Source organism: Sebastes umbrosus, chromosome 7 (genome assembly GCF_015220745.1).
Source record: "Sebastes umbrosus isolate fSebUmb1 chromosome 7, fSebUmb1.pri, whole genome shotgun sequence".
Lineage (NCBI taxonomy): Eukaryota > Metazoa > Chordata > Actinopteri > Perciformes > Sebastidae > Sebastes > Sebastes umbrosus.
The window spans coordinates 35,233,133-35,248,132 of NC_051275.1; the positions used below are offsets into that span (position 1 = coordinate 35,233,133).

Below are 15,000 nucleotides of genomic sequence, written 5' to 3' on the forward strand. Positions count from 1 at the left end.
CCAACGTTGAGACCTTAAAGAAAGGGAGGATTTCTAGCCCAAAGCGTCTCGGGGTTGGGGGGTTCTCCCCCAGAAAATATCCGAGGTTCAGAGACTTTGTTTCTGCATCTGGTGACTTTAAAAGAGTTCAAATAATAAATTCACTGCAACAGCGTTTTATTTAAACTTTTGTTAACTCCCAGGAAAGAAAACTGAAAAAGAAAATCTGATTTAGATCTGATACATATCAGATTTATATCTGATATGTATCAGATCTATATCTGATATATGTGTGACAAGTTAAAGCCAGCTGATATGGTCCATCGTTGTGAGTCAGATTCAGTTATTTATTGTATTACAGACCAGTTGAAGGGTGATGGTGGACCACTATGTGTCTTCAGACCTCACCAGGGACCAGAGAGAGTCCAGAGTCCTGGATCTGGTCTTAATAAACACACTCTGCTGTTTGTAATACAGAATCTAGTGTTTAATATAACAGCAGCACGTAGCAGAGAAACATCTGGATGTTCAGGTGAGGGCTTGTTTTCAGACGCTGCTGAAGCGCCGTATCAGCTCATCAGGTTTCAGTGTGTTGTTGCTGCTAAACAGCAGTAAAGGACTCAGATCTGTTGGTACCTGCATCACTGTTATGTACCGTTGACACACACCGACCTGTAGCGGTGACCAGGACGGGTGTTTGATTGGTTGACCGACTGTTGATGGTGTTTTATTACCTCCAACAAGGAGGTCGTGTCTTCAGTCTGTTTGTCAGCAAGATTACAGTAAAACTAGCGGCCTGATTTTTATCAAACTTGGTGGACGGGTGGAGCACGGACCGAGGAAGAACCCATTACATGTTTGATCTGAGTCACGGGGCGGATACATGTTTTATATTTCATTAACACTGTGAGATAGGGCTTTTGACCTTGGAGTGCCCTTCTAGTTAAATATAAGACTAAACTCAGTGTGAACAGCCCAGTCACACGGCAGCTCATGAAATAGTCACGAAATTGAACGCTATGCACGACTTCAACAACATATTTTTCGTGCGTTTTCCTACAAATTTTCAGGAACACGTGATGCACGTGTCAATTTCCGCTCCAGTCTTTTCGAAATAAAACTACTTAGTTAGTTTTAGGAATAGATTGACTTGTTTGTTACCTAACGTTACGTGAGAATGTCAACTAAGGGCAATTGTTATATATTTACTGTAGTTATATTGTTGCGTTACGTTGTTGCGTTACGTTGCTGCGTTACGTTGCTGCGTTACGTTGTTGCGTAACATTACGTTGTTATGTTGTTGCATTAAATTTTGTTGCGTTACGTTGTTGCGTTATGTTGGTATGTAACATAACATTATGTAAAATTACGTCATTACATTGTTGTTGTGTTATGTTGTTATGCATTACGTTGTTACGTTACATTATGTAATGTTGTTACAATGTTAGGTAACATTACGTTGTTAAGTAACATTACGTTATGTTGTTGCGTTATGTTGTTGCGTTACGTTGTTGCGTTACATTGTTGCGTTACATTGTTGCGTTACATTGTTGCGTTACGTTGGTACATAACATGACATTGTTATGTAACATTACATTGTTATGTTGTTGCGTTACATTGTTGTTATGTTATGTTGTTATGCAGTAAGTTGTTACGTTACATTATGTAACGTTATTACGTAACATTACATTGTTACGTTAGGTTGTTGCATTATGCTGTTGGATCTGGATACTGTTCGATCGACTTGGTTAGGTTTAGGAAACAAAACTACTTACTTAGCTTTAGGAAAAGATTGCGGTTTTGGTTAAAATAAAAAAAAGTGGCGGAATTTAAGTGCGGAAGTTATGTGACAAATAAATCAACGTTAACTTCTGATTTCAGACGGGACATGGACACCGGTCTGCTGGTGAAAGTCTGGTGTTTTTATAAATAATATATAATAATCATAAACTGCGATAACGACATAAATAACAGTGGTTTTATCTCTTCCAATGTTTCTTGTTGTTGTTTTTATGTTGTTTTTTTACTGCACTACATTTATTTAATAACATAAATTGTTAATTTGCAGATTGAGATTAATAATACAAACTATAATCAACTAATACATTTTTATGTGACAGGTTGAGATAAATTACTCCACTTTTACCAGCTGCAACGTTAAAGTACATTAATACATCAATAATTATGATATCATAACATAATATATAATATTCTCAAATCAACCATTTTGCATTTCTACACTTTGATCATAGTACTTTTACTTTATTAAAAGCTCTGAGTACTTCTTCCACCAACGTATCGTTTGTATGTAACTGTCAGTGTGAAGTAGATGTAGTAAAAGTATAAAGTAGCATAACTCTGTAGTACATCTGTAGTACATCTGTAGTACCTCTGTAGTACATCTGTAGTACATCTGTAGTACATCTGTAGTACATCTTTAGTACCTCTGCTGTTTAACGACCTCCGTTTGACTCTCTGCTGCTGCTGATTGTTGTTTTCATGCATTCTGGCTTCTTATGTGAGCGTGAAGATCTGAGACCTGACGGATAAACATCAGACGCTCTGCACACAAGGAATGTGTCTCAAACGTCTTCATCACAGGGGTCTTCATCACAGACGTCTTCATCACAGGGGTCTTCATCACAGGGGTCTTCATCACAGACGTCTTCATCACAGACGTCTTCACAGTCCGTCCTACGCATAATCAGCCCAGTCGCCTGGAAAAACATGTCGGCATTGTACGTTTCTGCAAACAACGGATACGTTGAATGTGGACGCATTGGCATAAGTGACGTAGTACAACAAGCGATCGTAACTGAAAGTTATGCCACATGAAACCAAGAGTAAACGTTGACGATTGTTACCTGACGTTACGTGGGAAAGTCAGCTAAGGGCGATTGTCATATATTTACGCCAGTTACGTTGTTATGTTACGTTATGTTACATTACATTGTTACGTTGTTGCTTTACGTTATTGCGTTACGTTGTTGCTTAACATTGTTGCATTACCTTGTTGCGTTACATTGTTGCGTTACATTGTTCCGTAACATTATGGTGTTGCGTTACGTTGTTTTGTGTTACATTGTTTTGTGTTACGTTGTTTTGTGTTACGTTGTTTTGTGTTACGCTGTTTTGTGTTACGCTGTTTTGCGTTACATTGTTTTGCGTTACATTGTTTTGAGTTACGTTGAGTTACGTTGTTGCATTACGTTGTTTTGTGTCACGTTGATTTGCGTTACGTTGATTTGCGTTACGTTGTTGCGTTACGTTGTTGTGTTACGTTGTTGCGTTACGTTGTTGCGTTACGTTGTTGTGTTATGTTGTTGTGTCATCTTGTTGCGTCACGTTGTTGCATCATGTTGTTTCGTTATGTTATTGCCTTACGTTATTGCCTTACGTTGTTGCGCTATGTTGTTTTGCGTCACATTGTTTTGCATTACGTTGTTATGTTACATTGTTACATAACATTTCATTGTTGCATTACGTTGTTGCATTGCATTGTTGCATTATGTTGTTACATCACGTTGTTACGTTATGTTACGTTGTTGCGTCACGTTGTTGCGTAACGTTGTTGCGTCACGTTGTTGCGTCACGTTGTACGTCACGTTGTACGTCACGTTGTACGTCACGTTGTACGTCACGTTGTACGTCACGTTGTTGCATTATTACTTTAACACAAACCATGATGATTTCTCTAACCTTAACTAAGTAGTTTTGTTGTCTAAACCTAACCAATCGTTTCACAACGTTAACCACGTGGCGTTGTGATACGAGGTTGATTGAATGCATTTTTTTGAAATGTGTCTGTGGTTTGCAGAAACGTACAATCCCAACTTTTTTTCTGGTGATTGGGTTTATTATCGTCTCACACATTTAACTGATTTACAGGAGACGATAATATGAATACAAATAATGAAAGAACTTCAGAACCAACAAACTCATGAACAACAACAAACTGCTTCAACTCTGGTATTTCGTCTGCTGGACAGCTGGAATGTTTTGTGGTTTAGACCCACGTAGAGAAGAAGAGAGTTATTATGAAATCAAATATTTGTCTGAGCTTCTGTTTAGAGAAAACTGTGTTCTCTCTATGTGACCTCTGTGTTTGTGTGTCAGATAATGAATGTGTACCAGAACACATCTGTACACATCTGTACACACTATCAGTAGTGATGTGATGCTGCTGCAGCGTCTGAGGCTTCACACTCGGCTGCAGACTAACCCAGTGGACATGGGAAGTCTTGATCTGATAAAACTTCATCATCTGCATAAAAACCTGTTTTGACAACAGCCGCTGCCGCCATTTTGGACTGAAAACGTTTATTATATTTATAATGTTTTCAGTTTTTCAGTCGCTTTCAGTCCAAAATTGTGGAAGCGTAGCTCAGCTGCTCGCGTTGCAATGGAACGAGCAATTGGCTTTCCCTTCTTGGCCGTGTTACGTTGTGGCGTTACGTTGTGGCGTTACGTTGCGGCGTTACGTTGCGGCGTTACGTTGCGGCGTTACGTTGCGGCGTTACGTTGCGGCGTTACGTTGTGGCGCTTGTTATGTAACGTTACTTAAAAAAGTCAGCTGAGGGCAGATGTTATTTATTTACGCTAAATACATTGTTACGTTATTATTTGAACCCAAACCATGATGACTTTTCTAACTTAACCAAGTAGTTTTGTTGTCGGAACCTAATTATTATAATGATTAATAACAGCAACCAGGGATTTTTATGTCCTGCATTGATCCAGAATTATATTATATATATTATATTAATTACTCAGTAGCATTAAAACCGCAGGTTTCGCTCCGTCGCCTCTGGATGGATGGCTGGACTCACTTTGACCTTGATCGTCTCCGGTTAATGTTTGAGGTGAAGAGAAGGACGGAGTGATGAAAGACTTCATGTTAGGAAATAAACTGTGGAATTTACCCTTCATTTGCCCTTCATTAATCCCCGGTCATGTTACCACAGAGTCCCGTCTGCAGGCTGTGTGTCGGCATGTTGCTGCAGGTTTCAGGTAGAAACAGGAAGTCCACTTTAAAGACTCTTAAAACCCCCAAACACACACTCTGGTCTGTTGGAGGACGAACAGACACAGACTCAGGTTTAGTGAGATAATCAGGTGACACAAAACTCTGACTCAAAACGTCTCAGATTAGTAGTTTAGTCGTTTAGTCGTTTAGTAGTTTAGTAGTTTAGTAGTTTAGTCGTTTAGTCGTTTAGTCGTTTAGTCGTTTAGTGGTTTAGTGGTTTAGTGGTTTAGTAGTTTAGTAGTTTAGTCGTTTAGTCGTTTAGTCGTTTAGTAGTTTAGTCGTTTAGTGGTTTAGTAGTTTAGTAGTTTAGTAGTTTAGTCGTTTAGTCGTTTAGTGGTTTAGTAGTTTAGTAGTTTAGTCGTTTAGTAGTTTAGTAGTTTAGTAGTTTAGTCGTTTAGTCGTTTAGTGGTTTAGTGGTTTAGTGGTTTAGTGGTTTAGTAGTTTAGTCGTTTAGTCGTTTAGTCGTTTAGTCGTTTAGTCGTTTAGTGGTTTAGTGGTTTAGTGGTTTAGTCGTTTAGTCGTTTAGTCGTTTAGTAGTTTAGTAGTTTAGTCGGGGCCACGGTGCTATCTTCGTCTCCTAACAGTGAGGACGGCTTGTTAAAGTTTTATAACTCAGTGTTGATACTCGGCTCGTATTCAGGAGTAGTCAATGATTACTGAGGTCGGTTGCTGACCAACCGTCTGCTGCTGGAGGACTTCCTGTCAGAGACCTCAGCCGGCGCTGATAATCACATATCACCGAGCTTCAGATGGACGTTATATATATATATATATATATATATATATATATATTAACAGTGTTTGTGATGTCTGACAGACATTTAATCTCTTATTATATAAAACAATGTTTCATAAAAAGGAACATTTCATATTTTTATTGAAAAAGTTTACACAATAGTAACACAAATTAGTTTTAACGACTAATTTTTATTTAAAATGTCATAAAAATAAATACATAAATAAAAGTAGAAATTAAACAGTTACTCTGTAACACAGTATTGTTACAGTGTAGTATTAGTACTTTTACTGCAGTAAAGGATGTAACTAGAAGTAGAGACAGAATAAATAAAGTTGAGTGAAACTAGAAACAGATTCCGGATCAGCAGACAGGAAGTACTACTCAGTTATTCATCACTTCATAGTACTGCAGCAGCCAGATAGTACTAGTACACACTGTCACTGCAGGAAGTACACACACACACACACACACACAGACAGGAAGTGGTATCTCCTGCTTCAACTATTACATCAGAGGAGAGGACTGCTCTTTCAAAATAAAAGCCCACAGATGGCCGTTAATGCAGAGAGCAACGATGTGAGGCCTCCAGATGTTACCACAAACACACACATACACACACACACACGCGCGCGTGCACACACACACACACACACACACACACACACACACACACACACACACACGCACACACACACACACACACACACACACTCTCAGACAGGGTGTGACCACTGTAAAATGATATATCAGCACCTTTAAACCAGACGACACACAGCTATAACAACACTCACACGCACACACACACACACACATGTAGACTCTATATATGACAGGTATAAATGTTCACACACACACACACACACACAGAAACACAGCTCTTATTGTTCAGCTTCGGCCTTCAGAGGAAATGTGTTCCAGCTGGAGGGATGAAGCCCCGCCCACCTCCTCATACCTCCATATTACCCCCCCCTCCCGTCATTAACACCATCACCTCCATCTAACCCCCATCCTGTCCCTTCAGTTAACCCTTTCAGCCCTGTCGGGGTGCTGGAAGGTTCTCTTAGACCTGAGGTCAACAACCTGCGTCTCTTCAGCTCCTCTCCACCGGCTCCCTGTGGACTTAGAAACATGGAAATGAATAACTGTTCTTTATTTACATTTTCATTATTATTTATCATTGTTGTAGGTCTATGGTACAATGGTTCAACGGAGTGTTAGGGCCACATTGAGGAAAAAAAATACATCAGAGATTTAGAGAATAAAGTCATAATATTATAAAGTATTAATTTGACGTGTTATTGTCTGTTTAGTGTCAGTTTCCAGCGAGTTTAAATCTTTACAACGACGTCTCCTTCAGCTCTCTGTTGGTATCTGAGGTCTGAAGCAGGAAACGATGAACTCAGTGACTGAAACCTGAAACTGCTGAGTCAGACGTTACCTGCTCAGATACACCTGGAGGACAGAAAAGCCTCTATATGAGCAGCAGTTCACTGTTCAACTACCTCTAATATACTCTCTCTCTCTCTCTCTCTCTATATATATATATATATACTGTGTGTAGTAATCTGAGCTCTACTCATGTCTCTGCTCTCTGGTCGTCTGTCGGCTGCAGCTCCTCCTTCATACTAACTGACTCAGCAGCTTCACATCCAGCTGAACACAGAAACACTCTGTTAGAATCCATAATTAAAAGTTCTGGATTCAAAATGTTACTTCAGTAAAAGAACAATAACATCAGCATTGAAATATGCTTAAAGTACCAAAAGTAAAAGAACTCATTCTGCAGAAAAATCTATATATTATATTATTGTATTAAAATTATATGTGATTTTTTACTAATATTTCATAGGATATTTTTCTACTATTTGACAAATATTTGATCATGTTTTAGATATTGTAATAATATTTTTGACGTATTTTATTTGTTCATCACTTTATTGTTGCAGCTGGTAAAGGTGGAGATACTTTTAATTATTTTTTTTGATATTTTACAATTTTACAAATATTTTTTGCATGTTTTACAGATGTTTGTCTGATAATTTATTCATATTTTTCAGATATTTTACTTGTATTTTAAGGATATTCTACTAATATTAAGATATTTTATTTATATTATTTGGGATATTTAAAAAAATATTTGATACTTTACTAATATTTATCTGCTATTTGACGAATATTTTATTATTTTTGGCATATTTTTTATCACTTTAATGTGTCAGCTGGTAAAGGTGGAGCTCATTCTAATGACTGCTAGTTTAATCTATAATAATACACATCATTTATTAGTTGATTATATTTAGTTTTAATAATCTGAATCTGTAAAGTAACTAAAGCCGTCAGATAAAGGTAGTGGAGGAGTAGAAGTAGACAGGAGTGTAAAGCTGAAATACTGAAGTACAAGTACCTCAAAGTTGTACTTAAGAACAGAAGTCTTTTTCTTTTTCAGAATAACAGTAAAAACTAAAGATATTCAGTTCACAGTGAAACTACAGAGCATTTCTTCTCTCTCACGACACAATATGAATAAATCCCTGCAGGCACAGCTGGAACAAATATCATTCACTCTTCTTTCTGTCTTCAGGTTGAACTCTTCCTCTGCCTACGTATACAGATATATAATACAGATATATTAGTACGTATAATTAATCCAGCTTCTTCTCAGGAAGTCGTTTCCTTTAACTCAGAACAAACTCACCAAACTGGACTTTTTGGTGGTTTTTCAAACATACAGTACTTGTTATAAAACCAAAAGGTGGATTTAATGTATTCATTTATTTATAAATCAAATAAATACATAAAGTAATAAATGCAAAAGTAAATAAATATATTCAAAATTCCATCAAAATAAATACATAAAATAAACAAAAGTTGAAATTAAACAGAAGAGTAAATAAATAAGGGAATTAATATAAAGATAAATAAATTAAAAAAAGCAAATTAAAACAGAAATATTAATTTATATCCCATTTTATCAACTAATTAGTGACTACATTTATTTTTAATATTAATTTTGCTTCTCTTAATGGCATATTTATTTATTTATTTATTTATGTTTGTTTATTTATTTTTGATTTTGGCAGGTTCTGTCCTCCATAGAAAGTGGCATAAATAAAATACTAAAGTACACACGTTAGTACTCATGTACAGTACTTGAGTAAATGTACTTAGTTACTTTCTCTGGATGTCACGGTGATGAAGAGAAACTCCTCTGACTGTCAGTCTGGATGATGTCATCACAAGTCCCCGCTCTGCTGCTGTGACATCATCTGGTGACATCACAGCACTGACAGCGAGGATCCTCCCTGAATGACCTCAGACCAGCAGCCCGTCGTCTCCGAGGGAGTGACCTCACTGACGGATTCCCATCGACACCCTGTTGATGGGAATCCGTCACATTCTTCTACTGTATCCCACAATGCAAAGCGCTGGACCGCTACAGGCTCCGGTTACAACAACAACAGCCAGAACCGCCTCCTTCTTTACATGTTTCATCCCCAAATTCACTTCAGAGAGTTTCTGAGGAGAGAAATCAGCTGTGTAGATTTAGAATATCGACAGTTTTACGATATTAGACAGAGAATCGAACATTTGCTCCGACATTTTCAGAGTTTCGAAGCTCCACAAACGGCCGTGACGGCTCGCTATAGCGCCTGCCGGGGTCGCTGCCTCTCCGGGGTCGCTGCCTCTCCGGCCGGGCGGTGACGCTCACAGACTGAGATCTGTCTGGAGCTCTGTAGAGACCGGTCTGTAGACCAGAGGCTGTTATTTACCTGTTTAAACATCACAACACTAATGTTCATTATTAAACTAACAGGAATCTGTGATTATCTGCAAACTATCTTCACTTTCTTTCAGACTTTTTTATAACATTTTTCTGACATTTGTTTTTTTACTTTTTTCAGACTTTTAGTCAGACATTTTTGGACTATTTTCAGATATTTTTCAAACTATTTTTCAGCACATTTTGGAAAATTTGTCGGTCTTTTTTCAGGCTTTTTCAGACAATTTTTAAAAAATTTCAGAATTTGTTTTGACTTTTTTTTGACTTTTTTTTGGATTTTTTGGATTTTCATTCAGAAATTTTTTGGACTTTTTTTGGACTTATTTTGGATTTTTTCAGATATTTTTCAGGCTTTTTCTGACATTTTTGGACATTTTTTTTCAGACAATTTTAAACATTTTTTAGAATTCTTTCTGATTTTTTCTGACTTTTTTGGACATTTTATGGAAATTTTTTGGGACTATTTTTGACTTTTTCAGACTTATTTTTGACTTTTTTTCAGACAATTATGTGGTTAGTCTGTTAGTAGTATTAGTAGTAGTAGTCTGTTAGTAGTAGTATTAGTAGTAGTAGTAGTAGTAGTATGTTAGTAGTATTAGTCTGTTAGTAGTTTTAATCTTGAACGTGTCCCTCTGTCTCCGTCAGTCCTGGAGATCCTGCAGCTGGTGAAGAAGCGAGACCTCCTGCTGGCCGACACTCACATCCTGGAGCTGGAGCAGGAGTGTAACGAGTCCTCCGCCGCCGAGCGGGGCGCCGCGCCGCAGCCGGAGGACGCCACCAGCCCCGGCGTCAAAGACGGCGGGCGGAGGAAGGCGAAGGACGTGGAGCTGCTGTACGAGGAGCTGCAGAAGGAGCTGTGGGCCGTCGTCAGGGAGTCTCTGCGCTCCCCGACGGCCGGGCCCAACCTGGGCCTGGTGGTGCAGGTGAGGACCGCCGCTGCTGCCGTGGTAACAGGGACGGAGTACTAGGATACTCCAGTAACAGTACTTGAGTACTCAGATATATCAGTGGTGGACTCACCTGTCCGTCTGTACAGGTGCTGCAGCAGGAGGAGCAGGCGGATAAAGACTGGGCCCTCAGCGAGGCGGCGGCCCCCGGGGGCCCGAGGCCTCGCCGTCTGAAGCAGAGGTGGAGGGAGGCGGTGGAGGAGGCGGCCGACAGCTCTCTGCCTCAGAGGGCCGAGTTCACGGCTGGAGAGCTGGTCGGGTACCTGGACCGGCTCCGAGCCCGCGTGGTGGAGGACCTGGGCGCCGCCAAGAGGAACGTGGTGTCCATCTACCCCGAAGAGTACACGCCCTTCCAGGTGAGACCTCAACCGTTCCCTCTGAAGAGCTCCTCACAAGTCTGACCTTTCACCTGACCATGCCCTCTGACCTCTGACCTCTGACCCGTCAGGTGTACGTGCAGAGCTACCACCAGGCGGTTGCTAGGCGACTGGAGGCCATCACTGACAACCAGCTAGAGATCACTGACATCTACTCGTTGCTGGACTGGCTGCACAACATCTACAACAGGTAAGAACATGGAGGGGCAACCAGAGGAACCAGAGGAACCAGAGGAACCAGAGGAACCAGAGGAACTGAACGTCGCCATCTTGTTTTTTGGCCGTCGCCATCTTGTTTTTTAGCCGTCTCCATCTTGTCACACAGGATTGGTTCTTAAAAAGGTCCTTGTTCTTCTGCTCCTGTGTAACTACGTGCACGTCACGTTGTGTGTGTGTGTGTGTGTGTTGTTTCAGAGACGTTCTGGGGACGGTGTGTATCACGAGTCCTTTCAGCCGCTCTCAGCTGAGTCCTCTGCTGCCTTCAGAGACGGTGGACCGACTGGAGCTGGACTGTCTCAACTCTGTCAGGGTGAGACGCTGAACTCTCTGTATTCATGTAAACACAACAACCAGATATCAGAGCAGGAGAAACCTCCGAACAATCTAGGGCTTCAGTTTGGGTTTGACTCAGTTAAAGAGTAACGAGTGACAGAGTGTTTAAAGTTTATTCTGACTCAATAACACAATAACACCGTCCTGCTGACTCCAACGCTCACTAGTGGATTAATACGCCGCTGAAAATAGTCCCCGACTAACACTCCCTCTGGTGATCCTGGAGAGAGAGTGACGGCACATGTTGAGAGAAACTAAGATTCTCTTCAGCCATGGTTAAAAAAACAAGACAACAATAGTGTTAGCTAACGTGCCTCCACTGAACACGTCACCATGGTTACTAGGAGGAAAGAGGTCTGTCTGGTTGGAAGGTGTCTTTTAAAGGTCTGGAACCACGTTATTATATTATTCTATTAAAGGTGAGGTGTGTTTGTTTTGATGCCCGGCTCCTCCCTGCTGCAGGCCAAAGTGACCACGGAGCTGAGCCAGGTCCTGGACGAGGAGGAGAAACGATGGATGGAGACGCTGCACATCGAGGAGTATCAGATCACTCTGGCCAAGACCGTCATACAGGTACCCCCCCTCTCCTCCTCTCTGTTACCATGGTTACTGCAGGTGTGTGTGTGAGCAGAAACACCTCCCATCTGTGTTTCCTGTCTGTTTTAAATAAAGGTTATTGAATGAAGACTGAAGGGTTACATAAAGGTCGATTCCGCTGTGTTTAAATACGCTGATTGTTTTCTGAGTGTTTCCTTCAGCTGAAGCCAACGACAACAACGAGCACTTCCTGTTCACACACACACACACACACACACGCACACACGCACGCACGCACGCACGCACGCACGCACGCACACACACACACACACACACACACACACACACACACACACACACACCTTAACATGATTTATTTCCCATTGAACCAGCTGCTGTCCTCTAGTGGCCAAAGACAGTATAACAGGAGGCTCACTCAGGGACAGTTTGAGTGTCCAGTGAAATGGACCGAGTGTCCTTGAACGCACCAGCAGGGACGATCACATGATGATGTGATGATTTTATCTGTTCTAAATGTTCCTTAAAGGAGATTAGTCCAGTATTTAATCCTCTTATCAACATGGGAGTGGACAAATATGCTGCTTTATGCAAATGTATGTATATATTTATTATTGGAAATCAATTAACAACACAAATCAATGACAGATATTGTCCAGAAACCCTCACAGGTACTGCATTTATGCATGTGATTATCATAAAGTGGGCATGTCTGTAAAGGGGAGACTCGTGGGTACCCATAGAACCCATTTACATTCACTGATCTGGAGGTCAGAGGTCAAGGGACCCCTTTGAAAATGACCATGACAGTTTTCCCTCGCCAAAATGTGTCGTAAGTTTGGAGCGTTATTTAACCTCCTTCATGACCAGCTAGTCTGACCTGGTTGGTACCGATGGATTCATCAGGTTCTAGAGTTTACTATGATACCAGGATCTTCACTCTAGTTTTAAAACTGAACCGCTACAACCTATAAAGTCGCGAGTCACATTAATGCGTTAAAACTGATTTGCGTTACCGAGTTATTATGGCGTTAACTTTCACAGCCCTAATATAGATCTAACCCTCCTGACTGTGTTTGTTGTCTCAGAGGCTGCAGGTGGATCTGGAGCGGTCTGCCTCCATCAACAGGAGTCTGGGCTCCAGAGTGGCTCAGTGCAGCCTCAACGGCCTCGCTGACTTCCTGTACAGGTACACAGACAGCTCCACTGGCTTTCTGTTTAACCCTTTACAGGTTAGTAGTGATAAATAATCAGGATTATGACGCTCGTGTTTGTAACTGTTTTAGTTTCCAGCGTAAAGTTGAGATGTTCCACGAAGGGATGCAGAGCGGCATGTTTGGAGACAACGATGACGGATACGTGTCCAAAACCATCGCTCTGGTCAACTGCTGCCCTCCGTTCAGGTACGAACTAACAGAAACAAACTCCTGAATCTGAGGACCAACTCGTTGTAATGAGCTGAAACTTTATTCCTTTTCAAAAGTAATTTCTTTTCATTGTATTTGTCATGCAGACAAAAGGAAAAAAAAGTTATTTCGTATGGAAATAATATTCTTAATTTGATGTTTGTTTTTACGTTTGTCTTCAGGTTTCTGTTCTGCAAATGAAAAAATTAAATGTAAACTTTTAAAACTTAAAAGACACAAGTGTCTCCTGCTGTTCTGACAGTGAACTTGGGAGGGAAGCGAACTTACTTATTTCACTTAAGGCTGTCAATCAATTAGAATATTTAATTGTGATTAATAACAAATTAATTAAATTATAATCAATTGTGCATTTTTTATTCATTTATATTCATTTATTTCATTTATAGATTAGTCAAGTATTTAATACTCTTATCAACATGGGAGTGGACAAATATGCTGCTTTATGCAAATGTTTGTATATATTTATTATTGTAAATCAATTAACAACACAAAACAATGACAGATATTGATCCAGAAACCCTCACAGGTACTGTGAAGACATTTTTCTGACGTTTTTTAGACTTTCTTGGGACATTGTTTTTTACATTTTAGGACATTTTCTCTGACTTTTTTTAAACGTTTTTTCTGACTTTTTATACTTTATGTAAATGTATGTATATATTTATTATTGGAAATCGATTAACAATAATGACAAATATTGTCCAGAAACCCTCACTGGTACTGGCCATTCCAGTTTTTCCTCGACAAAATTTAGCGTAAGTTTAGAGCGTTATTTAACCTCCTTCACGCCAAGCTAGTATGACATGGTTGGCACCGATGGATTCATCAGGTTTTATAGTTTCAGATGATACCAGCATCTTATCATGTTAACTTTGACAGTCCTAGTTTTTTATCTCACGAAATATTCTGCTTCAGTCCATATTTGTTGGCGTTTAGCCTTTCAAAAACAACATTTTCACTGCAGTCAGAAAACTGTTTCATATGATACCAGTATCTTCACTGTAGCTTTAAACCTGAGCCACTACAACCTAAAAATCACAAGTTGATGTGTTAAAGAAATTAGACGTTAAAATGAAGTTGCGCTAACGCGTTATTATTTTAATAAACGTTTAAATGTTGAGCATCACAAGTTTTTCCTTCTTCGTACTCGTCTAAACTCCGTCCCTCTTACACGTTAAATACTATAAAGTTTGCAGTGTTGAGAGGCTCCTCACAATCTGAGACGTCTCTGAATCACAGCCGACGTGTTGACCCGTAGCGTTAATGACGGCTCTGTCACGCAGTCATCAATGATGTCATCAGTTCCACCTGCGTCCCACAAGTCAAATGTTTGATGTTAAAAAGGTTGATTCAACTTTTAGTTTGAGTTTTTTTTAGTGTTTGTAGACTGAGGTCCTCACCTAGCAGGTGTGTGATCATGGTCCCCGTTTGGTAATGTGAGCGTGTGTGTGTGTGTGTGTGTGTGTGTGTGTGTGTGTGTGTGTGTGTGTATGTGTGTGTGTGTGTGCAGAGGGTTCGTGCAGCGCTGTGCTCAGTGTGATCCGTCGGTCAGCGAGGACTCTCTGCGGCGAGCCAACAAAGCTCTGGATCACATCGTTCAGCAGGGCGTCAGGGTGC

General features: G+C 40.1%; 1 protein-coding gene across 4 annotated transcripts in view; it reads left to right on the forward strand.

The window, feature by feature from the left end:
* Nucleotides 1-15,000, forward strand: part of exoc3l2b (exocyst complex component 3-like 2b) — a 44,467-nt gene that overhangs the window by 24,902 nt on the left and 4,565 nt on the right. For all 4 annotated transcript variants that reach the window (XM_037774747.1, XM_037774746.1, XM_037774748.1 and 1 more), the window contains 8 exons: nt 10,171-10,448; nt 10,562-10,828; nt 10,921-11,039; nt 11,264-11,378; nt 11,864-11,974; nt 13,045-13,145; nt 13,243-13,359; nt 14,894-15,000. The exon at nt 14,894-15,000 is cut by the window's right edge and continues 29 nt beyond it. In XM_037774747.1, coding sequence (XP_037630675.1) covers nt 10,171-10,448; nt 10,562-10,828; nt 10,921-11,039; nt 11,264-11,378; nt 11,864-11,974; nt 13,045-13,145; nt 13,243-13,359; nt 14,894-15,000 — 1,215 coding nt within the window. The remainder of the gene's footprint in view (nt 1-10,170; nt 10,449-10,561; nt 10,829-10,920; nt 11,040-11,263; nt 11,379-11,863; nt 11,975-13,044; nt 13,146-13,242; nt 13,360-14,893) is intronic.